General features: G+C 38.9%; 1 protein-coding gene across 2 annotated transcripts in view; it reads right to left on the bottom strand.

The window, feature by feature from the left end:
* The window catches only part of satb2 (SATB homeobox 2), a 92,137-nt gene that overhangs the window by 53,111 nt on the left and 11,664 nt on the right, over nucleotides 1–27,362 (bottom strand). For both annotated transcript variants that reach the window (XM_041806433.1, XM_041806434.1), the window contains exons 2-3: nucleotides 11,363–11,578; nucleotides 3,615–3,800 (exon numbers count right to left, since the gene is read on the bottom strand). In XM_041806433.1, coding sequence (XP_041662367.1) covers nucleotides 3,615–3,800; nucleotides 11,363–11,534 — 358 coding nt within the window. In that variant the 5' untranslated portion in view covers nucleotides 11,535–11,578. The remainder of the gene's footprint in view (nucleotides 1–3,614; nucleotides 3,801–11,362; nucleotides 11,579–27,362) is intronic.

Raw genomic sequence — 27,362 nt, 5'->3', positions numbered from 1 at the left:
ACACAGCTCTGCCCAGTGCCAAGTGAATAAAGGAAACCAGCTAGAGACTGAATGAGAGTAAAGATGTACCACAAAAAAACAATGAGGCAAAGGCTTGGGCAGACAAATGACGAGTGTTTGATGTAGCTATGGAATCCCCTCTATGACTGAATGACTGAACTGTGTAGTGTGTGATTTTGGCTGAATGTGATGCTTCTACTCTGTTGAAACTGTCCTTATGTCTGTGGCCCTTCATGTTTTTAAAATAGTTTTAAAATCCTGCAGTGTGCAGCCAGCCTCAGAGTCTCCTCTCTAAGATCATTTATATCCTGCGTGATGTTTAATTCTGAGTCAGAAGCACCAAAGTTTACACAGCAAGAGACGCGTGGTCAGTGGAAAATCATGACTGTTATTAATGGCCTCCATGGAATCGCCTTCTCCAAACAAAAGCTTAGCCTGTGATATTTAAATGATAGTATAGATGTAGGATTCAGAGAATGGTGTTTATATATTTCTGTGCACAGCTGTTGATTTAGGCTGCAGCGTTGTGACAGAGCTTTTGTTTTTTGCGGTGCCACTTCTCAAACAAACACTCATGTCACCACTTCAAAGGTCCCTGGCATGATTTTCCATCTGAAGTCTGGCTTTAAAGATTCAGCACTTTTCTTTTTAGCAGTGATTAATGTCTCTACTATTATTGCTTTGTTCTCCAGCTGGCTATTGGATTATTGTTGGTTTTCTCTCATTTTAATACTAGCGTGTCAACACTTGAAACAATAGCAAACAGGAAGTACGGTGCAGCCCTAAACTGAGACATTACCCCCACAAATTCCACATACTCCAGTTGCACCTTCTTGTTCTGAGTGCACAGCGGTTTACTCCGCCAACTTGATGTGCTTCTGGGGCAACACAGAGGAGTTCAACTCTGCATACATCAGGTCATTTTGACTGTCTTGAGTTGATTTGATGTTCACTTCAATATTATTCTGTGATTTTTTTTTACTTCTACCATGGGGAATTGTATCAGGAAGTTAAGAGGTTTATGTTTTTAGAATAGTTTCAAATTAAAAATCCTTTCTTCATCCATGGCACTGTGCTACTTCTGTGACCCACTGACTGAATGATGACTGCTTTTTTCACAGAATGAGGTGTAATGTTGATTAGATTTACTATCAGGAATTTGTGCATTGCATTGCACTTTAGAGTTGACTGGATGCTTTGGACATTCTTCCTTCTGTTCAGACCTAGCTGGTATTGTGATGCTCAGTAGAGTGGAGTGGTGCTTTTAGGACTAGCCAGAGACGTCTGTTAAAGCCAGCTGATTCACTCCAAGCACGCTATTGGCTAATCGCATTCATGCTGCCATATTTAAACTGCCCTAGCCTGGCCTCCTTTTGCAACCATCCTCCACCCCAGCTCCTCCTTCATTCCTCCTCTAACCTAATCAGTGTCATTCTGTTTTCATTGATGTCTGCTTTGCTCTGGCTTTGTTGCTGCCTCTCTCCTTGCTTCAGGCTTTCCTTGTGGGCACAGGAAAGGCAAGAATGTGTGCTGCTCTTGCTTGATGCTTTCTACGTAGGTTCATGGATTGGCAGGGGGATCCCAAAACAGCCAAATATAAACAGTGCAAATTAATAACTGCTAATAAAGAAAAAAAATTTACAACCGTAAATCTGTGGGGCACTTGCAATTATTTCCCTATTAACTTATAATTTAACTGTAGCAAAAATGTCTACAGAAAGGCCTTTGAGTTTACAATAGTGCCATTGCATTTACACTCAGCAGAATTACCTTTATTTTGAAAAAAAGGAAACTGTTATTTAATGTAAAATATTACGTTATTTTGTCATAATATTTTTTATGCCACTTAATATCCATATTTTGAGTTGAAAAATACACAATTCTTAACTATCATTATTCTTTGATAACTAAGAAAGTAGACTCATGATACTGTTTATATAATATATTGTAACTGTACTATACATTTATTTAGTCCACTACAGTCACAACATTATTACACATTATTGTGAGTATGTGGAATTTAGAGGTTACACAAATTCCACTATCAGGGAGCTCTGAGTCAAAACAATTACAAAAAATGACCGCTAGTGGTGAATCATGGGAGTAATCCCCCCCCCCCCCCCCCCCCAATTCCCACTAGAAAATAAACTCTGAATGGACCATGGTCCAGATGAATGGGGGGAAGCTTGGGCAAGTGAATGCACAGCCAGTGGCAGTGAATAATGGTGGTCCGTCACAAGTCAGTAACATAAAACATGAATCAGGTACAGCAACAGAATGGCAGCTCCACTCTTTCTTATACAGCATTATATAGCAGTATTTCAGGTAACATCCACCATGTCCATGGCAAGAGTTAACATGTTGTTTCTATCATGACTCATTCCTTTCAAACTGGGATAAAAAAAGATCTTTTCTGACAATTTTCAATGTAAAAACTCAACTAAAAGTATGTAAGCATGTGTAATTTGGTAATTGAACATAAGAATGAATCCAGTATTTAGTGGCCAGGACTTCTTTCTTTTGCTGCTGTGCAGTCAAAACAGGTATCAATATAGTTTGATTTTTCTAGAACTGAATCCAAGTTTAAAATTTGGTATCATTACAGCTCTCTTACCTCCATATTTTAATGTGAAAACAGATGAGTGATACCTCTTTTAGTACTGATTTCTCAGCACAACTCTGATCCAGTATTAAATCCTTGTACTTAATGCTAGGCTAAGCTAACTTTCTGCAGGCTTTGGCTTCATATTTGAGGTACAAATGTTCCCGTAGGAAGAGCAAATTATCTGTTACCCAAAATGTCCAATCCTGACTCGTCTTTAAAGAATGCAGCTGCAGATTTATAAGCACAATCCTGAGGTCAGATGTTGGTGCAACAACATGATACTTTATAAATTATGAGTCAAGAATGGCATGAGGCTTTTTGCACATCACACAGTGAGTCAAAACTCTCATAATCACAGATTTTGCCCACATTTACAAAATTTGCACGAAATTTTGTTTGTGAGACTCAGAGCTTTGGTGTCTAAATAATTGGATAAGTTTAATTGTTTGCATGCATGCTCAGTAGTTTAGAACCTCCATTAGGTTTTATTAGAGTTTAGCAGCAACATTATGTTTTTATTTGTTTACATTGACTTTGATGGATTTGAATCATAACTATTGGCACCACACTCCAGAAAACACAAATCTTAGACTATTTATGTGATTTCTGATGAAAATATCTCACAACACTTGTTTTACGCTACAGTTACCTTAATATTCCCTTAATATGTAAAACATGTACTAACAGGGCAAGTAAATGATCTAAATAAGTTTAAAATTTTGATTCCAGGACACCTAAGTAAAATTCTCTTGCTGCATTAGAAGCTGTCTTCTCCTTCTTACTGTCTTATTTTTGTGTGTCAAGCATTGAAATAATGATATTTATCTCGACTTGCAGGTGCATGTGGATTAAAATAAGCAAGATTTTAGCTTTTTGCAGTGCAAAAGCCTTGGCTTCATATTGGGATGAAAGGCAAGAAATCATGCCCTTCTGAACCTGAAAGATGACTCCAAAATCTCATTTGAATTTAAGGGACATTTTGTAGGATTCTGCAGCATCTCTGACTGACCGTGAGCCTGTGCGGCCGAGCTGTGGGAGTATCCGAGGGCAAGCAGCGCCGTCTCCACCAGCTGAGAGAAGAGGATGTCTTTCCTGACAAGGACAAACTCAGCGTGCTCCTCTCTACCCTCACATCCGTCTGTCTGCATCCCACCATCCGCCTGCTCCACCACACAGAAAACTGGAATCATCAGACCTGCAGAGGAAGACAGAATGTTCTTTTAAAGCCTTATTCTCATGTGAAGGGAATCTAAGCATTTTATCCTGATACACAGCTATCCTTTCGGTGGCATTTCATCTAACGGCCTATTAGATATGATGCCATAATATTAAAGATATGCAAACAATATTCAAACGTACACACGGTCTACACTGACAACAGCTGCTGCTTTCATTAGAGCACTAATAAGACAAAAAAAAGCTTTGAATGAGCAGTATGAGGGAAATAATGATGCAAAAAAAGGAAACTGTGAATTAAGTGAGTGATACTGAAAACTTCCTCAAGGATCCAAATTCAGACCAGGTGAGAAACAAACCAGATCCTCCATCAAACCTTAAAGAGATTTCACAATCGCTCACACACACTGTGGTTAAAAACCTTGACACACATAAGACGCCTTTGTGTAAAGCGGTTTCCCTGCAGCACATGTGGAAGATAAAAGTCCTAACAATTATATTAATCCTTAAATTCAGAGAAATTTTAGATTGTTGTGGCTTTGGACTCATCCTTCAGTCATCTCTGCGTTTTATCAGCGTGTGGTTATCTAACCCAAAATGACAAAATTGCTCGTTGTCATTGACTTCAAAACAATTCATCTCTCTGCTTTCCCGAAACAGTAACACGAATTATTCATATATCCATTTTATGATCTGCCACAGCTATGGCTGAGTCATAACACACTGAAAAGGATGAAAAATAACAGCTTCCATTTGGAGAAACAACGACACATTTCTCCAGGAGATGTTTGACACCATTTCATGCTACTTCTTCATTTTAAATGGACAATACTCAAAAATTAAAGGGCACAAAGTTTCATCAGGAAAATGTGACTATAAGTCAGCTCCAGTTGCACAATGACTAATGCTTTCCTTAGTCTACTGAGAATGATTAATTACCATGCTTTTATAAGGGCACCATGGACATGAAAAATGCTTGATCTTTCATTGCCATTGTCTTAGGTTCAGATCTTACACAGATTAAATAAATTATTATTTGGCTTTGATGGAGGTGTTTTGATCTTAATCCTTATTAATTGGAATTACGTATAAGTCAATAATTTGTACATTCTAATTCTTATCCATCAGTCCTAATGATGTGAAAGAATCATTATTATAATTTAAAGATTATTTTTATGGGGCATTTTGCCTTTATTTTGGTAGGACAGCTGAAGAGAGACAGGAAACGTGGAAAAAGAATGGGGGAGGACATGCACCGAACATGTGCTGAGACCAGGAATCAATCCTGCAGCCATCGGCTGAGGACTATAAAGCCCCTGTTCATGGGTGCCTGCTCTATCTACTGAGATACACCAGCACCCACATGAATATGATTTTTGACACCAAACCTCAGACTGCTCTCAGAGATCAACTAAAACCCTTTCAGTTGTGATTTGGAGTTTTTGGCTTGAATTTTTTTGTGTGTATAATGCTTCTTATAAATCAGCAACACAACTTAAAGACTTAAAGCATGTAAAATTTCCATACCTATACCTATAACAATTTGAAAGGGACCACTGCTATGCTGTGTAGAGGTTTTTTTTTTCTTATTGAGGTTTTTACAGTATCTCAAAACTTTCCTAAAGTTTTCACAGCAAAAGTCTTAACATTTTTACAATTGTAGCAGGACATGTCATGGAGGTTTCCATCAGCTGAGTTCAATGGCTACTGTGGCAGCAGGATGTGCAAGTCAACCCAGACATCCGTCTCCCTAGTGATACTTTCCGACTCCTTCTGGGGGATCACAAGGCATGCCCTGGCCAGACAGGATACATAATGCCTCCAGTGTATTCTGGGTCTTCTCTAAGGTCTCCTTCCAGCTGGACATGCCCAGAAGACCTCCAAAGGGAGGTGCCCAGGAGGCATGCCATGTCAGATGCCTGAACCCCTTCAACTTGCTCCTTTTAATGCAAAGGAGCAGTAGCTCTACGTCGAGATCCCTTGTATCCATGATCACATTCTTTCGGTCATTACCCAGAGTTCATGACCATAGGTGAGCGTTGGGATGTAGATTGACCAGTAAATCAAAGTTCTGCCTTTTAGCTCCCTCTTCGCCACAACGGACTGGCACAACACCTGCAGCACTGCTGATGCCGCATCAATCTTACGCTCCCTTTTGACTTCACTCATGAACAAGACCCCAAGATAGTGAACTCCTTCACCTGAGGCAGAGAGTCACTTCCCACTCGAAGGGAGCAATCCACCATTTTCTGGCAAAAACCATGACCTCGGACTTGAGGTGCTTATGTGAGGGTCATTTATTTTTCCTTTTTTGCTTTTTGGTTAGTGTCTAGGTTTGATACATGTGATGCAGATTTTGCAAAATCAACAAGTAATAATAATAATAATAATGACTGATAATAATAGTCATAATCTTTATACCAATCAAAATGATTGTTATTATGGTTTTTACCAATTAATGCGGCCCTACAACACAAGCTCAAGTCCATTTACCAATAGCATCCCAGTTAATTTAAATCTTTTAAAGTGAAAACCTTACAAAGCAGATGGATTGTCCAGATTCCAGGCTTATCCATCTTGAAAAGCTTTGTTTGTGCCTGGTCTGAGAAAAGACCCGACCAGTCAGTTTCATTTTAGGAGAACGAGGCAGTAGATACAGACGAGGTTTAGTTAAACTGTATGTCAGTAGCAATGGCAGCCACTGGTGTGGTAACTGGCTTTGATGAAGTTGTAGTTTAGCAGCAGTTTTCATCACAACTGGAGAGCAGTTCCTTTAGAGCCAGTTAGAAGGGAAAAAAATCATGCTATTGTTGGAAAATCACAGATTGGTTGGGCAACAATGAACTCTCCACTAACACTGAACTGTTTCAGTTTATCATCAACACAATCAGTGCCTTATGGCATTGAATCCGTGTATTGGCTGGCAATACCAATACTAGCAATTTATCAATATCAGAACAACTCCACTTTCTCACTCTATAGTTTTAAAGAGCAACAATTTTGAGGTCCAGTCACTTGTTCCGGTATTTTCACTCTCTGGTTCCTCTGAGGATCTGATTCCTCCATCCTCTGTGTCCTCCTGGCTCCATGCTGTAAAATCAATCCTTCCTCTTCAATAGCTGCCTTTTTCCTAAAAGGCTTTTGGTTTTGGGCCACCTGTCAACTGCCAATTAATTAGTGCTCTCTGAAGAAATGATGGACTGAGAGCATTAGGCAGCGTCCCAGCTCTAATAACACAGGGCACGGATACCCAACGCACACATATGCCTCCTGTTTCCCAGCATGCACACGCACACAGTCCTCAGATCCATCCCACCCGTTGTTTTAATCAGTCAATTCCTCTATTTCTATTTCCTCCTCATTAATCACTCGGCTCCCAGTCCTCCAGGCTCTCATGGAGTGAATTACACACTGGAGCACCGTGCCAATTCAAGTAAGTGAATTTCCCCCAACAGGGAAATATAACTGTCAACACAGAGCGCGGCGGCTCCCTCCGACCAGCTCTCTCTCTCTCTCCCTCGTCCTGTGATCGCCTGCTCACTGTATGATCTGGTTTGGATGATGTGATGTTCCCTCAAACCTCTAATCCCTCTAATATGTATGGGGATGAGTGAGCAGGGCATTAAAATAAGATATGTGTGGAGTGGAAGTGGGAGTGTGTTTTGGCAGCGTTTCTTGGGTGTCACAGGGGTGTGTGAACGTGGACGTAGAAGTGTGTGAATGTGGACATACATATGAGCTATGAGTGAGAATGCCCCCTCCTCATGGCAGCAGCGTGTGGTTTGGAGGAGACACGTCGAGTTTCCGTTCTTCAAAGAAAAGCAATCGTCATTACAGGCCGACCATCCGCTCAGAGCAGGAAATCCCATCCTCCTCTCCTCCTTCCACCCTCATCCCCACCCACAAAACCCCTCAACACTTTTCTTCTCATAAAAACGACAACTTATTATTATTCTTCAAGTTTCAACTGTTATTCACACCTAAAAATACTGATTCTTCTCCTCCCAACCTAATTTAGACTAAGCTTGTAGTTGATTTTTTTATCCGAAATACTGGCAACACCAGAGGATTTTCAAACCTTAAAGGTGCAGTGTGGAAAACACGTTGTTTACAATCACATGATCCCAAATGCTTAGAGGGCGACAGCCATTTGGATTAATTGGGAACAGAGGATTGGTAGTTCTTTAAAGCTCTAAATTGACCTTTACACTGCAATTATCATCAGAAAATTACTGTATACATTGAGTAAGATTTATTTTACAAAAAGTGTTTTTTCCCCAATGTTTAACCAATATACCTGTTGTGGAGGTGATCAATATTACAAATTAGACAGTTTTGCATATCTTCTAGCGTCATTTAGCCAGGCAGAGGGACACAAGAGTCTTGAGGAGTCTAGTTGAGCCTTTTTAAGAAAAAATTCCTTATTTTTTAAAGATTTTAATTGAAACAGTGATGTACAATCAACTGAGTAAACCTTGTGGGGTTAGGGACCGAAGAATAAAGTGCCGTTCACAAACAAGCCTGTTCTACCAAGCAGCTCTTTAATGTGAGCCACGATGCCTAGCTCCCACTTGAGTGCCAGTTTCTTTCCTCCATCCTTTGTTGTTATTAAATCCACATTTAAAAAAGCCAAACTGGTACCAAATGAAGAGCCATTTGGAGCTAAACAGCTAGCTCTCCCGAGCTGAGCCAAATGATCTGCATCTCCAAAAAGAGATGTATTTCCTGTCAAACCGAGAGAGACTGAACTGACATCAGCAGAGGAAATATGAGGAAGTTCTGAGTTTAACAAGTTAAACTATGACAAAACTGTACTGAACCAAACCAGACTTTTTTTTGTGTAAACGGACCATACATGAGTGTTTTGTGACGCCAGTCCTTCAGTAGTTTTTACCTCCGCCAAGGAGGTTATGTGATCGGGTGGGTTTGTTTGTTTGTTAGTTTGTTAGCAACATAACTCAAAAAGTCATGGACGGATTTTCATGAAATTTTCAGGAAATGTCAGAAATGGCATAAGGAAGAACTGATTAGATTTTGGGACTGATCAGGATCACCGTCTGGATCCAGAAATTTTTTAAAGGATTCTTTACTATTGGGAGATAGGGCTAATGGCGGAGGTCTGCGCTGTTACCACTTTACACCAGGAGATGGCGGACATGAGTAACTTAAATCCCAGCAGCAGTTTTTGGTGTGTTTCTATTCAAAGTTTTGGAGTTTGTAGAGTTTGAAAGATGCACACTCAGTTGAGGAGACAAGTCGGAGTATAACAGAGAGAAAGACAGTGAGAATAGCGACTACTATTCTACGACTACTGCTGGGAGGAATAGAGGAATAGTCACCCTCCGCCATGACTTTCAGATGTCAAGTGCGACCATGGGTGCTTCCGCCATGACAGTCCACACGTAGCGAAGCCAATGCTTTGCCTCAACGTGTCTCCACCCCACCGGGAAGGGAGTAATCGGCGATATTAGATTTTGGGAGTGATCACTGTCTGGATCAAGGAATGTTTTTAAAGGATTCTTCACTATTGGGAGATAGGGCTAATGGTGGAGGTCTGCGCTCTCTGAGTGCTTTTCTAGTTTAGTTTTTGAAATTTTGTTTCATTCATTTTTCCCTGAATATTTTAACACTTTCAGGAGACAAAAGTAACTTAAGAATTAGGAATGTTTTTGTTTTCACACTTTGTCATAGTCATAAACAGCTCAAACATGGCCTTTTGGTAGCATCTCTCTATGTAGAAATCACTTCTTGTCCCCCATCTGAGGTTCTCCGCTGCTGTGTGATGTCATCAGAAAAGGATCAGTAGGCCTGAAAGCAGTTAGCTGAAAAAAACTTGGGCAAGTAAAGAATAACATTTATAAGTAGGTATATCTAATTATTGTCTAATCACCTGAATATATAAAGTTTGTTTTTTTGTTTTTACTTAGAATAAGCCTTTAATTCATACATAGGGAGGGTCCCCTCTATGGGCGCCACCATCTTGGATTTATCTTGCATGTTTCTACAGTGCCACAGAAGGGACAAGATAACACATTCCACGTTACCACCAAGAGTGAATATTTCAATCTAGAATTTAACTGTTAGATGTTGCTAATATTTGGCAAGACTGTGAGACCACAGATCTGCTGATTTCCAGAGATGTGAAATCTCACAGAAACTCACAGGATGTAAATGCGACTTCAGAAGGAAAACAAATATGGGTAGGATGATTGACCTCCTCAGCAGGCTATTCTTCCATAATTCTAAAAGCTAATCTTCCTTTTTCAGCATTCATCTTGGCCAGTAGTGCAGAGTATATGCTGGTATATGAAGTACACTAGCTTATTTTTCATCTCCATAGAGTATACCCAGTGCACATCACTGTGCATTAGACACAAACACGACCCTGATTGTTGGGTTTGGGAGGGGTATGGGTGGCATGGGGTCCAAAATTGGGATTTGAAATGTTAAGTGTGTCACCATTGTAACCCTGCTACCTCTTACCCTGAAAACTCTGACTGTTGTCTCTGCCAGAAACATTTTCTACTTCTTCTTCTTCAAGTTCACTTTTGCTGTGGTGTAATCTAAGCCTCTAATCGTTGTATCAGTCTCTTTAATTCTTACCTAACCACAGTTTGGTTCAGTTTGATACAAACAAAGTCTGTGAATCCAGGCAGTTTTCTCACAGGGGCTTTCTTCATATTGATACATTATTCTCTTGTTACAGCCTAAAAGCCTGACTCTGGTATCACAGAGTACAACGTAATCCATCAACATCATTTTTTAACCTGAATTACATGAACTTACTCTTCTTTGAATTCTTTGTCATAGCTCTTAGAAAAGTGGTGCTGAGCTGTCTTTACTGCAAAGAGGCAGTCAAAAAAATTGCCACATTGGTCAAGCCAATCCTTCTAAAACTAAAACATGAAACTATAAAATAAATCCATTCATTATTAGCTCTTTGTTTACTATACTTTAACTGAAATCAGTGATTTAAGGGAAAACCTGGTATTTCTGAAAAGTGTGGCACCACAGACCAGCGCAGAGGGATAAACACATGCAAACATGCTCACACATAAACATGAAAGAACTTTCACAATGAATGCAGAGATCGATAACCCAGAGTGACTTGAATAAATCTTGTTTATATGGAGCAATCTCCTTTATTTGGTGAGCCTGTGTTATACAGTTCCCTCCTGACTTATAGATTAACAGAAACAGCTCGCAGCGCTGCCACGCTACAAACACAGCGAGACAGCACTGAGAAAACCAGGCTCATGGTCAGGATGTGGATCTCTGCAAAACCAACATAAGAGTGTGTTTGGTACTAAGCTCTAAAAAAAACTCTGACGCTTGGTGGAAGGTCAGCATCTTATCAGCATACTAATAACAGTTTCTCTTCTTTCAGCAAAATGCAACACTTGCAAACAAAAGTTAAAAGCATATTTCTGGACATCACCACAACCCTTAAACACTGGGAGTGGGGGAAGGAAGTATATTACTCTTTGAAGATGTTCTCTTTGAAATAAATAGTCTTTCATAACAGTTTTTGCTCTTCCAGTCATCAACATATCTGCATGTCTTGTTTAACCCATCTCTTACCTCCTAGGGGTCTCAGTGGGGCTCCGTTGTGGCGTATTCTTGGCCCAGTCGGGCTACCATTGAGCTCCAGCCGGCTCTTCTTCCCTGGCGGTGGGAGTCCGCTGAGGTCTGGGCTGCCTCCCCTCCGCTCGGGACTGTCCTGGGTGATCGGACTCTCCCCTCCTCGCTCCATCCTCCTCCACACCCCCAGAGGAGCTCCAGCCAGAGAGAACGAGTCTGAGGAGACAACAATGTAAGGAGTGAATGGGAAGTTTGAGAGAATGGCAAGAAGAGAATTTAAATATTTATGTTTATTTTGTATGTCAGCAAATCTCTTGAAAAGACCAAAGTGAAGCAGAGTTGTTTGTCTCCAGTTTCTCTCTCTGCACCATAAAGCTTTATTGTTGCTGAAAAAAGATTTGAAACACACCAGTGAGCCACACGTTTGCACTGGATGACATGTTTCCTTAACACCATGAAAAAACAGTGTTGTTTATGTTGACTGAATCCCAAAAACACACCCTCCTGCGCCCTAAATATTCACTAGAGCACCAAGTCAGGATTCATCCGCTGCAGAAAATAGTCCCCAACAAAAGCAGCGATAAGCTAGCTTAGGTCAAATTTGATGTCTAATAAAAACTACAATGCTAGACTGGTTTAGGTTCAAATTGAGGCTTTCATAGATTTAAATGTCTGGGAACTACACCCATATTTTCTGAAGTGTTCTGTAATTTTTTATTAAATATATCGTTAACAACTGTGCCAGTTGCTCCAGTAAAACCATTTATGAGTAAGCAAAACAATCACTACTGGTTGTTTATTCAGACGTCGAATAAAATGTTTTGATATTTGATGAAACTTAAAAAAATAGAGCTTATTTATCATTGCACATTTAAATAACAATGCATATCCAAGGTTGCAAAGATCAATCTGCATGTTTTTAATCACAACTAGTCTACTTGTTATTTCGGATGCTTCTACAGTGTTAAACTGCTAGTAAGAGTCATTGAGATAATTATGTCAGAACTTGATCTTTAGTGATCAATATCTAGGATACAAAAGAAGTGAGGTCATGATTCACAGAGGGATTACGCAGCTTTTGCACATGCGAAACCTGTGAAGATAAGTCAAAAAGACACCATCTAATTTACAAAACACACATAAACAGTTAAATCTGCTTGTATCTTGCACAACAAAGGTTCTTATGTTCAACTGTTGTTTTTATGCACATGCAGACAAAGAACAAATGTGCAGGACAAGAAAATCATCTCCTGATGAACAAATCAGGAAAGCTTCTTTGTCTCCTGATGCATTAACCTTATGAAGATCTGAAACTTTTAGTCAGAAAATCTATTTTTGTCTTTTTTCTGCATTTTGAAACGAGCCATTGTGCAGTCTTAGGAAATACCATCTCTGTCCATGCAAATCAGCTAACTGAAAAAGTGCCTAATTCACAAACACTGTCACTAACAGCCATACACAGATGCAGTGGAAAAATCCACTGGAAGTTGGACGTAACTGTGCGACAGTACTTCTGAGAGATGTCAGCCCAAACTTTTTAGTGACCAGGAAAACAAGTCAGCCTGTTTGACTTCAAAATAAACTGTATGTAAATAAAGTCCATAAGTATTCCTTTGACTTAACTATTATCAATATAACCTTGACAGGTCTGTAGCCAGCCTTGAGGCTGGGGTTGCTTTTCAAAAAAAGTGGACCTTTTTGCAGATCCTCTGCTATACCTACAAACATAATAAACCATAAACATAACAAATTTCCCACAAACGTATTCACTATTACATTTGCAGGTATTAATAATGTTTGTGGAAAACTCCAACTTATAAAAACTGTAATGATTTCCCACAAATGACATATAATGAACATGGAAACTAAATTTTTTTAGTCACTTTTGTTTGTTGTAGTTGAATTTTTACAATTTCCAGTGGGTTCGAGTCAGCTTAAGCTCAGATCTCATCAGAAAAACATAGTCATGCCAATTTTTTTCCCCATGAAACAGGAAGTTTGTTGTGTTTATGTATTGTGCGTATTTGGTGATGTTCCATGTCAGAACAACCTTCTAAAAGCTTTTGGAAGCTTACCTGGGATGTCCTTTCTCATGCACCTATCATTCCCTGGCTGTTTTGTTGGATTCCTGTTGTTTCCTTGGTGTATGAATGAAATCAATCAATCAATCAATAAATCAAAAAGTCCTATAACACTGGTAGTTCCAGTGAACTGTAAAATTACATATACTTGAACCTCCTCTGAGGGCTTAATTCAAGAGAACTTGGATTTTGCAGAATTTCCAAAATTGATATCAAACCACTCGTTTCTCATTAAGAAATGCTGTGCTAAGATTTATGGCTCACGTTATGCAGTTCTCTATAGTTTACTTGTCGGTAGGGGTGCACCTCGAGTTGGGGCCACAACGTCACGTGTTTTGTTGCTCTGACTGGCCTGTAAAGATGTGACAGACAGAACGTTCATCCAATCACCTTTCGAGTTTTTTTTTTTTTTTTTTTTTTAAAGGCTCTACCCTTTCCCAAATGCCATCTATGGAAGGTTTACGGGATGGATAAGTTAAACAAATCCATCTGGCATGTCAGCTTAGAGTGTTTAAACACTGAAAAAACTTCCTGTTTCATGGCAAACAAAAAATTGCCATGAAATTTTGTACCTAATTGGACTTCATTTGTAGTAGTAAATTGCTGTTGCGTTTGAGGGAAATTTATGACGATTGTGTGATTATTATATCAAAAGCTGCAGATTTGTAATGCATTTTTACATTCTTGGGCAGTTATTATGTTTGCAGGTATTACATCCTCCTCTTATCATTTTAAATGCATCTTGAGCTTCAAATTGCACCCAGCTGCACCCTTCGTTCTGTCACAGTCACAACAAATATTTATGGAAGGAAAAATGATGCTCTAACAAGATAAAGGCCTCTGCTTGGAGTGAATTTTTGCTTTGTTCGATTAGATTTATTGTTTAATTTTGACAATTGTTATTTAAAAGGAGGACTCCTTTATCTTGAGAAAAGATTGAGGTTGAAAAGACTTAAGATGCAGGACTGGTCTGGGTGCTTTCGAACCTTTTGCCACCCTCCTGGCTACAGGCTTACAATCAGTGGTCCAGGGTGGTAAGACTCTGAATTTGCAAGTGGAATTGCTGGATTGGTGAGATTTATGGCAAAGCAGAGGGACAGCCATGTATTTTAAAAATTATAAGAGATACAAATAATCTTTTTTAGCATCTTCACACTCGCTACATTCTTGACCCAAACATGCAAACATGCATGCACACATTGATGAGAGTGAACTCACTGTCCCCTGATAAGAGAGCGTCAGCCAAATGTCTAATACGGTTAATGTCATTAGAAACGCTGCCAGACCAGACTGAGGACACGAGCCAACATATCAAAAAGCCAGCCTGTTTGGGCCAAATGGACTTCTTTTCATTTTTTACATACGAGCCCCTGGACAATTTCTGCCAGCGTGTGTGGCCCTTGAAAGCAGACAGAGAGATTAAAAAGTTGACCAAGGAAAACCAAGAGGACAGAAAACATGACAGGATTCTATATCAGAGGATGAAAATCATGTTACAGAGCAGATTTTGGAGCATGAAGTCCCTGTGTTGAAATGCAGCAGAACAAATGTGGAGAATCTAGGCCCATTGTTTTTCTGTGGCTTGATTAGAAAATGTGTCCTCCCCTCCTCCCTCTGCTTCATTTTTTAATATTTCTGCCGCTTTTACGGCTCCAGCTGTCGCAACTCTAAACAAAAGACAATGTTTTTTTTTTGTTGTGGCATTGTCTTTCTCCTCCTCTTCTTTATTTCCATCCTTTCTCTACCTTCTTACACAACATCAGAGCTGAAAAACACCATCCACCACAATCACTCTAAATCTGAGAAGTATTAAGAGCTTGGGCTGAATGTCAAAATGTACAATAAATTAAAAACATTAGCTTTGGCGTGATTAAAAAGTGTGGGAGGCAAACAGGCCAAAAATGTAAGTGGCAGAGTTTAATAAAAGTGGGTTTAAGAAAAAAAGCATTTCAAAGCAGTGGTGGCTATAACTCACGATGTGCTGAGAAAAAGGGAGGCTTTGTAAATAAATCTAACCGCTAACAATGTTGTAGCTACAATAAAGAACAACTGAACATTGGGAGAAATTCACAGGCTGATTTTGGCTGTAGATTACAGCTTGTGTGCCACTTCAGAGGCTCTTTTTCTTTGTGCATTTATTGAAAATAATCCTGCAGAGTCTTTATCACGCACAGGTCTTAACCTGCCGTCGCTGCCTGATGATCCCTATCACGACCCCAGCCTGCGACATCTCACCATCTAACCCCAGCTTTCATGCATGTGTACAAACACTGTGACAGATAGTCACAGTTTCCCAGAATCAAATAATCTCTGAACATATCCCACATGCAGGAAAACTTCTTTTAGTATAGAGGAAATATGTCCTAAAAAGGCTGCTACCACAGGAATCAGAGAAAAATGCAGAAGAAGAAGAAAAAGAGAGGCTCTTTACATTTTATAAGGTATAAGATTTTTTCATTTAAAACAAAATATTATCGAATGGGAAACCAGGACTACTTCCTGGTGGTGACATGCCTCTGTTAAGTATACAGTAGGATCACGAGACAGTGAAAGTACAGTGTTGGGTCAAGAAGAATATTCTGCACAGCAGATGGGTTTGTCAGACTCCATGTCTGTCTGTCATCATGCAAATCCATCCTCAAGTCTCCAATCTACTTTGGGCCAGACCCAAAAAAAGCTCAGGCCAATCAGCGTTTGAGGAGGCCATAGCTACAAGTGAAGTTAAGATGGGCTGGAATCTGTTAGCAATGGCTGCCTCCAGTGTAGCAGTAAGCTCAGATGTAGCTACAGTATTGCGGCCGTTTGATCAGAAGTGGACCACCTCTCTTCATGAAATAAAGAGCAAAGAACAGTACAGTTCCTCATGGCTGAAAAGTGTTTTCACTCTTCTGCCAAGCTGCTATGGCATGAGTTTGCCGTTATTACAGCAGGGTTTTAGTTGAACTGTAAGCCGTTGTAGACAATGGCTGCTACCGCTCAAGTGATTAGCTTTGATGTAGAAAAGCAGAAGTTTGATCAGAATTGTGCCACATTTCTTTCTTAAAACAAGAGCCACACTGATTCTCCTGGCAGAGAAAAAGTTTTTGCTCTTCTCTTGACTGGCCACGGCATGAGTTTTAATCAAATCATACATCTTGTGCCTCACAATTCATATTTTATGACTGCGTCTGGCTAGCACAGCTCAATACCAGAGCTGTGCATATATTCACTACCTTATTTTGTCTTGTTGCTCTGATTGGACTATAATTAATGTGACAGACAGAACGTTTGTCAATTTACCTTCTGAGAATTTTTTGAAATGTCCTGCCTTGCTCAGACACTTTCTATAGGAGCTTTCCCAGGTGAATGTGAAATATATCCATGCGATAGATATATGAAACAGTCTATCTGACGTGTCTGGTTACAAGATGAAGGGCTGTTGTTGTTTTTATTTTTGATAGTGTGATTAGTATAAATGTTATTCATTTAACGGTGTAGGAGCATGTTTTGCAATAAACTTTGGACCACAAAGCTAATGAGATGTATGGGGGCAAATTGATGCATAAAAAAGAAAACAAAAAACAAAAAAAACAGCTAGAAAGCATTTCAGAAACAGCGAAACATGAAATAGCTTATATGTGTTTTACGGATGCACGATATTGGTTTTTGCCGATATCCGATATGCCAATTACAGATTCATCTTAGCCGAAATCAATACGGATATTTATATATGTTTTACATTTAAAAAAAAATCAGTCCTTTGAACACAATTTTAGGTTTGAGGATGAAAAAGAAACAAACTTTTTTTCTTTAAACACACTTTAAAGTTAAAAGAATGAGAATAATTAAAGAAAAAGATCTCAGTTTTATAGTTCTGGTCCAGTCTAAAACTCACACATTTATTAGTATATATGGCCAAATTTTACCGCTGATATATGCTTATATGCACAGCCAAAATATTGGATGTTAATATCGGCAAAAAATTTGATATCTGCTGATACCGATAACTACATCCCTGTTTTTGCATGTTAATGAAACCAAACAAAGGCAAATTTGGTAAAAAGGCAAATGTATAGCCTCTTCAAAGACTGTGGGCCTCATTCACCAATATCCTCTTAAGATTTTTCTTACATTTATTTCTTTATAAAGTGTCCTCAAGAAACCCTAATCAGATTCATGACCCCTGCTGAACTGTTCTTTAACTACAGAGGAGGACCACAGATGAGAATTGGAAACAGGGATGAGAGAGAGAGTGGGGTGGAGACATGCAGGAAAGGAGCCACAGGCCAGACTTGAACCCGCACCTAACAGCTGGACCATCTGTGCTCTGAAGGTAAGTTTTTTTATTGTTTAAAGTGATGCATGATAAAATTCCTACCAATGTGCTATGTTTGTATTCAAAACTTGAAATCTTCAATCTAACTACAAGTTGACCGTATCTAAATCATGTATTTCTGCATATTACTAACACTTGGAACCCCAAGCCATTTTTTGCTTTTATTGGTCCACCTGTATTCTTATGGAAAAATGTCTGTAAAATCTCAACCTTTTTAAGCACAATAGACATCTATTTTTAAGGACAACCTGGACTATCAGAATATGTGTGCTGCAGGGATGTCAAATGAATGTATCAAAACTTACATGACCAGAAAGGCAGAGTTAAAGAACAAAACCAAAAATAAATCTCATAGAACTTTACAAAAAAAAAAAAAAAAAAAAAAAAATCACACCCAGACCAAAAATGAACAAGCCTTTTCACATCTGTGTTTGGTTCTTCCAGGCCTTGTGAAAAATAACAGCTTTCCAACAAACACACAACAGAAACTATCACTATTATTTATCTCTGCAAAATCGATTCACATGTGGTATTCCAGTGCATGAATCCCACTTTGGGAACACAAACATCCTCTTTTCATCATTTGGGCCATAGAGGACTATTTCTTCTGACTTTTCCAAGCTGGCAGATAACTATCTTGCCTCTTATCAATCTTTGGCTGGCCCTGATCTGTCACTACCACCAGGAGAGCAATAAAGGAGGAAATTGGAGCTTTGTGATTGGCTGACAGGCTAACAGGAAGTTGTTGTCTTTACTTCCGGTGTCAGAATGGAGGACTGATACAAACACTGCTCTTTTATCATAAATAACTTTAGAAATAAACACCACACTTTGGCCTGGATTAAAATTGTTCTGGAAGAAATATAAATGCCAGGAGCCATCTGTAGATCAGCAGAAAGGTAAGCTTCAGATCACAATGAACTCTTCAGAGATCTGTTTTATGATTCCAGGAGATATTGTGAACAACGCCTACGCTACCACTTGATCCATCTGGATTCAGAGGGTTCATATTATAAAAGTTCTAAAAGCTACATGTGAGTGAAAATATGTTTTTTCTTTATTTATCATATTTGAGTACTGATAAGTGCAATAATGAATCTTCTTACCATCATATCAGCACTCAAATGTTTGTCAGGCTGCTCTCTAGTGGTCTTAAATTTTTTTTTTCAGTTGTGAATAATGCCCATACTTCAAAGAAGCTCATATAAACCTAAAATATGGTACAAGGTCACTTAAATCTTATATATTTAGAGGTCACAGGGACCTTTGACCTACAACTGTAATAAATTCATCCTTGAGTCAGAGTGGACATCCGTGCAAAGTTAAAGAAAATCCTTCACAGTATTCCAGAGATATCATGTTTTATGTTTGTTATACCTCTCTGCAACAGCACCTTGAACATTTTAGAGTGGCTGTAACAAGTAATGCTCACATAGAACCTTCGGGGCAGCTCAGTGGTCATATTTAGCAATGCTTTTCTAACATGCTTGAGTTTTTATATTTTCAAGGGAGCAAAACTGATGGGACAGTGAATAAAACAAGCAACACATTTATTTCTTGACCTTATGAGAAAAATAGACTCCTGTTGCTGCAGATGAGCAGTATAATCATGACATTTTTCAAAAGGCCTGGTGAATGGGCCCTTCCTTGGTAGGATTTACAAATGTTATTATGTATGTTGGATTAGTAGCATTGGTGCTAGCCTCCTAGCTAACATTTACATCGTTTTGGAGCTGAAAAGTATGTAATAAAGTTATTGTTGGGCTCAAATGTTCTGTCCTTTGGTTTCCGGCAACCTGACTTTTGCAGGTGTCAGTATAGTGATGAAGTCTGGCATTACAAGAAAAAAAACAGACTTCTTACATTTATTGTGAAGCACAAATTGAAACAGGGAAATTGTTACTGAAACAACAAGTAGTATAACATGTATTATTGTTGATTTGATAGGAGTAGTGAGTGTTTAGGATTAATGAAATACAGTTATTGCTGCTTAACTTTGCAATTAGATGAAGCTCAGCGTTAGTTCATGCAGGAAACAGTAGTCGTAAGCCCGGCCATGATCAGCCGATGGCCAGCTAATCCCAATTATTGCCTCGCGGTTCCCACAGCCAATCACAGCTCTTTCTCTCAGCACAGTGGTGTATTAACATATGTCATACTCCTCACTAATCCCTGCTTGCATCATTGTTGATGCAGCTTGTAAACAGTGACTGATGTGTGCGTGGGCGTGATGCCTCACACAGAAACATCCTCCGTCACTAACTGATAAACGTTAATCCATAATTACGGCCGTGTTGAGCAACAACCGTTTGTCTTTAAACACAATGATATGATTCCATAGAGTCCTTTTTGTTAATAACTCTGATAGACTCCACATTTATTGATTGAGAAACAGCGATATCAGACGCTGTGATTGTTATCGTTCATTTCCTAAATCCTCCAGCTACGCACTGTTCGATAAGAGGCCAAGTTCAAGCTGTTAATAAAGACGAGATAAGACGACCTGTTGATTATCTGTTGTGGAGACAAGGACCAAATGTAATGTCTTATTGATAAGGACAGGGTCATGACACATTTTACCTATTTATTGCTTCTCTTGGCAACAACACACCTCATTGGCAAAGGACAATTAATTATTAAGGACACTATTTGATTAACCTTAATACTGCACTGACTGGCAGACTGAAGATGTTTTTACTTTCTGTTATAGTCACAGGTTCTTTATTCTGCCTGATCCGTCATGACTCTGTCTGACAGTGCACTCCTAATAAATCCATGTGGGTGTTTCTGATTAGATAGAGATGTTTCTCTGGATTATACCTATCTTTAAGTTTATATAATGTCCAGTATTGACCTATAGGAAATATGATTTGTCTCCACCTATATGCCCACGTGTAAACGTTTCAAGTAAAATATTTAATGCAGGATACTAAGCCTAGGCTTCTGACATTACATAACTATGAGGCACAAAATTGACTCACAGTTTATCAATAAAACCTCTTGATAAAGCAGCAGTTTCTATAAAGTCTGGCGTACACTGCAATTTCAAGCCAGCTCTATAACCATCGAGGTTTCATGTCAGTTCACATTGTTCAATAGTAAAGTTCATTTTACACTGCATGACAACATCACTGCACGAGTGAAGTCCAGACCGACCGTGGCAACTGTTATTAAAGTTTCTTTTAAAAATGTTTCTTAGAGGTTGAAGTCAGATTTACTGACTTGTTAACATGGTTCAAATAGCTACAATCAGTGACAACTACGCACTTAAGCCAGAGTTTTTCAAAAAGTTTGTGCCCAAGGCACACCAGTTTTACGCATCTGATTTGTTTCACACATCCATCTGGAAAACCACTCATGCACAGTGTTTGGGAGAGGGCAGAGCTTTCGAAAAAACTCGGAGTGGGACTGATGAACATTCTGTCTGTCACATCTTTACGAGCCATCAGAGAAACAAAACACATGACGTAGCCACTACCGAGCTGTGCCTCTACCAAAGGAGTAAACTCCATAGGGAAATGCATAATGTGAACCATGGCAACTGTAGACATGTCAGTACATGACCTTTGTCATTTTTTGAAAAGAAAACACCTCACTGCTGTTCTTTGCTCTTCCTTTAATGAGGAAATTTTGTCAAGTTCTGATAAAACTGGCGCTTTAACAGCATTCATGCTAATGTCTTCTGCCACAATTGCACCGGTCTCTTGTTGCTTCTCGCATATGTCACGACTCCGCCGCGCCAGAAAGTACAGCCCCTCATCACTGATCACTTTCTAACCGGGCCCAAACGGTTCAGACGGGAGCTTTGCAAGATGGCTTCACCAGTGAGAAACACGGAAACAGGCATATCCATCTGCCATGCAAGGTTACACCACTGCCATATCCAAGCAAAACAATCTCTTTACCACATGTGACAGTATCGTTAGTTTTTATATGGTAGTAGTAATGATGCATGGTTGTACAAATTCACAGAGGTTTGGCAAACCATTCAAGAGCCACTGGCTTAAACACATGCAGCATAGCCAGCAAACACAACTAGCAGCTAAAAAATAATAAATATAATATCAGTCTATGATTGGAACTTTTGGCTATTACAAAGGCACTTTAGAGCAGGAACACACCTAAACTTTTGTGTTTCAGAAGTAGATGATTTATAAGGAAAAAATGTTTTTTTAATCTTTAATTTTGATTTTATTAGCTAATTTTTTTAAGTTTATAAAGTCATAAATTCACACACACAAAAAAACAAAAAAAGCTCAAAATGCTGTATCTTCAAAGTCCGGATGCTAATGATAATGAGAAGATTCCCAGCTAAAGTCACAAAGATTTCCTTATGGATTAATCCCAAGTGAAAATTTTAACTTCATTAAGTTTAAAACTGAAGGATTTGTGCAAGGAAATTGCTTCATTTGTAGTGATTTTCTTGTATGCAGTAAACAACTTTTGATTTTATAGTCTCAAAATTTAAAGTTCAAACAGTAAATTTTCAACTTTTTAAGACTGAAAAACTATTTTCTCGCAAATGGACCACTTTATAATCTCTAGATTTCAGAAGGTTTTTTTTCCCTTCAAAATTAATGAATTCTCTTAATTGTTTTATCTTATAAAAGGCCCTATACACTGTTGTTGGCTCAGCACAGAAATAAGAGTCTTTTAGCTCCCAGCTGCAGATTTTGATAAAATATAGTAATGTTTAAACCTATTAAGAAAGATGTCCCATTTGTTTCAATAGAATTCATTATTAGGGAAAACAGATTTCCAAGAAGAAAGCATACTTTGCCTGATGTTTGGTATAGAATATCATAAAAATAAAAATAATAATAATAATAATAATAATAATAATAATACTTTTTACAAACAAAGCACTATTCAAAAAGTCAGACACTGCACGATAGTTAAAAAGCTACAAGACATAAGAAAAGCAGCATTACATACATGTAAAGCCAACATGACAAAAAAAAACATTAAAAGTCAATTTTAATATGTGATCAAACGGTATATATATTAATTTATTTTTTTTCATTATTTATTTGATATAAAGAATTAAATAAACAGAAAGCAGAAGCTGTTATTTCCCCCCTGATGCTGCACGACAAATGACACACCATCAGGCTGAAAGCCGACCCGACTTCTAAGTGAGAATTTCACATCTGAATTGGCTTGAAATTGCAGTGTGTACCCATCTATATACACTACACTTTTTTTGTATAATTTTCAAAAATACTGCACATTCCTTAAAATTACTGGTAATAAATAATCTGCAGTAGACATATTCATAAAAAAATGATCGACATATTTTGTCGCGGTATTGGTACTTGGCAGTTTTTTCTTTAAGGAAACCCTTTTATTGATATGTTAAAAATCAAAGTGACGGATAGGCTACAGCACATATCAGGATTCTCAGGAATTAAAACATGAGATATTTAGACTTTAAGGCTAAACAAAACTAAAAGATGACGTGAGAGACAACAGATTGGTGGGATAACGGTTTATCATCACTCATCAGTAAAAGTGAGAAACATTTTTGCTTTTCAGCATCATGTTTATAGATATGATACTGTAAATGTTGAATATTCCTGAATATTCCCGTGAGAGAAGGAGACTTTCAGTCCTAAAAGGTTAAAAAGAAACCCTCCACTCTGTTTGCCCCACATGGTGTTTGCCTCATGTTTAGATGATAAGCCCTTCTATCAAATTCCACATTATTACACGTTGCAGACATAACAAATACACGTACAGAGAGCCAAAGACGGACCAGATTGCAGAGGGGAAAAAAAGGCGACACACCCAGAGAAATGGAGGAGTAGGACGACAAATACACCTCTAAACAAAGACGTAAACATACACAAACAGACGGTAACGTGTAATTCAAAGCCAGTCTAAACTCGACAAATCAGACGCCTGACTAACACTGATTGGTACTGCACTCAGTTTGAACGACACGTGGAGTAATGAGCGGTTTAAAGGAGAGCAGCAGACAAACGTGGATTTTTCTTTACATCACTCCCTTCTGACTTTTTAAAATCTCACTGGGATTAAAGTGTGGACTGAACAGAGTTGTTCTGCTGGTAAAAACACATGTTCAATCAAATGTTTTGGACGCTTGAAAAAGGAAGTCTATGGCTGTGAAAATTTTATTAAATCATGTTAAAAATCTGTATTTTTGCATGCAGAACATCCGCAGGAGCTGCCTCTAATGTCGCCTTTACTTTGTGGGTGCATCTTACTTGCTTTTTAAGATCTGGTTATTTCAGTTTTAGTGATTCAGAGGTTTTAGTTTGAGAAATTGTGCCATCAGAGGTCTCTGCTCTCCTTAACAGCCATTAATATGGCTGGCTACACACAAGACGATCTTCAAATAGTAACTGATTAAAAAAAAAAAAAAGGTGGGAGACCACCGATATAAAACATTTTCAACTGATTTTAACATCTGAACGGCGACTCAGACAGACCTTGAGACCACACACCTGCTGTTTGTAGTGATGATTTTACAGTGGAAATTCCACAGCTGAGAGATCTCACAGAAACTCGTGACTTCAGGAGAAAAACATACATGGAGGACAACTGCATGCATGATAAACAAAACTGAGGAAAAGAATATGGGTGAAAACCTGATGGAGTTGAGGATATAGCCATGTTTATATAATACTGTAAGAGAAAAAAAATGTTAAATGTCTCAAATCATAAGCACATTTGCACTACTTAATATAAACCATCTAACACAAACCTTATCCTTGCATATTTTACACATTAGTTCATGTCTGTTCAGCATCCTTGCATCCTTGCACACCTTGCTACCATGCCATTAATGCACATGGACTTGTATACTAGATAAAATGCCTAACAAGAGCTTGTACATATTTACATCTTAATTTTTAAAGTCAAACTCCTTGTTGGAATTTAATATTTACAGTTCAAGATCAGGGAGACTCTGATGAGTTAAATGGTGGAATAATCCTTTCAAAAAGGCTAAACCATATTTACGCCCACCAATCGATTGGTCTTGGAGGTTAAAAAAAAACAGCTAATCCGTAACAGGCTCGTCATTGCACCCTCTGGTAGTCTGGATTAAAAAAATAAATCAACATAACAAGCTTTATTAGGCACTACTGGTTATTTTTATTCTCATTTTGTTGTACTAAAATAACAGCTGACTCAGAGGCAATCAGCATGCACCTACCTTTAATCATACAATTTCCGTGATCATGGCTAGGTAACTTTTTGGCATCATAGCCCACAGAATATCCTAAAACAATTGTTTGTATTAACTTACAACTATTACTATTAACAGGATCACTTGTTCCAGCTGGTACTGTGTCATTTATGAGCATATATCAGACCGTGTGCAGTGCTGCCACTGGTCGTGACTTGATGACAAAGAGACATCGTCTTTTCTCTCTTTGCTCTCTGTCTGCCTGTAACAGACACTAATGCTGACATGAACATTTTAATCTGATGATAAACGGGCAATATTACCCCGTATTTACTGACCAGTGAATTAAACAGGTCACAGGAGTTGGGGCTCTGACGGAGGACAGAGCAGAGACACTCAGCACTGCCACTTTAGTAGCCTACAAAAAGCCAGCATCTTCGTGTCAAGTTTAAGACCTGTTGTGTCCAAGTTATTTACAGCCACTGTGAAAAAAATCAGAATAGAACATGTTCTGCGTCACTTTGTGCGTCTCTCTGCCTGTATTGCCCAGCATTGCTCTGCTCTCTCCTGCTACATCTATCAGTCAGCTGCATGTTCTGCTGCTTCGTCTTTGTGACCAACTGACCAACAGGAATCTTGGTTGGATGAGAGCATACTGACCAACCATCCGACCGTTGAATGAAAGGTGTCAGCCCTACAATTTTGAAGCTATCTTGAGTGCCAGGACCTGCATCATTTATACCTCTGGTTTTATCTTTTAGAGGACTTTACATCCATGGTGGTTTTTGGGATACCAGAACAGGGGGACAAATCAGGCATAAAATCACATTGTGTTGCTAACGCATACAGAAGCACATTTTTACATCAAAAATCAGTGTCTCCACTTGCAAACATCCAGAGAGCTGTCACAAATGTTAGCTTAATTGTGTGTAGCTGATTTGCTCATTTTAGAGGGAAACTTTCAGGCGTAATTTTCCAGGAAGTCCCTGCAAGGAGCAAAATTATCAGCATCGGCTTCCTAATCAAAATAGATGCTCCATGCTAGATGCTATGGATGTTATCATTTTTAAAATGCCAACAATGACCTGCTTCCTACTTTCCCCTCTATCGTACAGCTCAGAGGAGGAAATTGGCCTGTGCCATGTGGATATGACAGTTTTTGAAGACACAGGAGTTGTTTGGAATTGACTTTAAAACCCTTCTAACTGAGGAGTTCTCTATTCAGGCCACTTGCATTCACATTTACAATGTACTGTACCAAACTCCAAATACATTGTACCCAAGACCACCTCCTCAAGCAGTACAGGCTGGTTGAGTTCACACTGATCAAAGGAGATCAGACTTTGGAGGTCAAGTGTACATGGATCCGGGCTGGGGTGACCATCATTTCAGTCCTTCACATAGCGACGCTTGAATTTGATCGTAAACCCACATGTATGAGCTTGCAGTACAATTTTCTTAACTTCAACCATAGAAAGCACATCAGCAGATGAAATAGCACCTGTCCTGACCAACACTATGGCACATTCTTTTAAAATTAATTATCATAACTATTTTTATTATTATAAATAAAATTAATACATATTACTGTAGTTCTTGTTTTACATAAACAAAGTGGTATACTCCCTCCTACTGTATAGCTGTATAACTTCAGGTTCTTTGCCAACATGCCGCCCTGATCAGACTGTTCATGTTAGAGTTTACCGCCATTTGTCTCCCTTGAGAGGTATTCAACAGAGCTATTTGCAGCTTGTACCCATTGTTTGTGTGTGCTAGTTAATATGACGTCAGATGTTAGAAGATACGGACAATAAACACTTTCAGCGTGCAGCATATTCATTCCCTAAAGAAAGTTTTTCCTCTCCCCAGAGCTCTATACTGACTAACATTGTACCATGACAGCTTGTCTGCTTGACATTATGCAGCAGGTTCAATCAGTACTCTGAGACTGAGTGACACATGTATCGACAAATCAGGAGCGAGCAGTCCGTTAGTGATGTTTTTCTATTGGTTGAACAGCAGCTGTCTTGGCAATGACATTGATGTTGTTTTGGTATTTCCCTATGTCCACCAGCTAAAATCAGGTCAGGGGTTGTTCAAAAACGCAGAGCCTGAAAATGGGACTGTCTCAGGTAAATTGTTGTATATGGTCGTCCTACTCCGGGCCCAGGATCCTCATGTAAATATCCTAAATAAGTATTATTATGTTTTGAATTAGTGTGTCAGAACATTCAGCGGGGCTGCAAGCTGAGTGAACATTTTCACATTAGAATCAATGTTTCTGCCCACAGCAGATCTAGGAGGGCCAAGAGCTGAGCTCCCACTAACATTAGCTGAACTGTGTGCAGGCTCCTGCTTGCTTGCGTTAGTGTATATCATTTTGAAAGTTTCTAACAGGAAGTGGATGGTCTGTAAAAGCCTCCTACGCTCCTATACTAACGTTTAAAGCAA

Source organism: Cheilinus undulatus, linkage group 15, assembly GCF_018320785.1.
Source record: "Cheilinus undulatus linkage group 15, ASM1832078v1, whole genome shotgun sequence".
NCBI lineage: Eukaryota > Metazoa > Chordata > Actinopteri > Labriformes > Labridae > Cheilinus > Cheilinus undulatus.
Note: the sequence above shows the minus strand (reverse complement) of the source record. Positions and strands in the feature narration are given on the sequence as shown.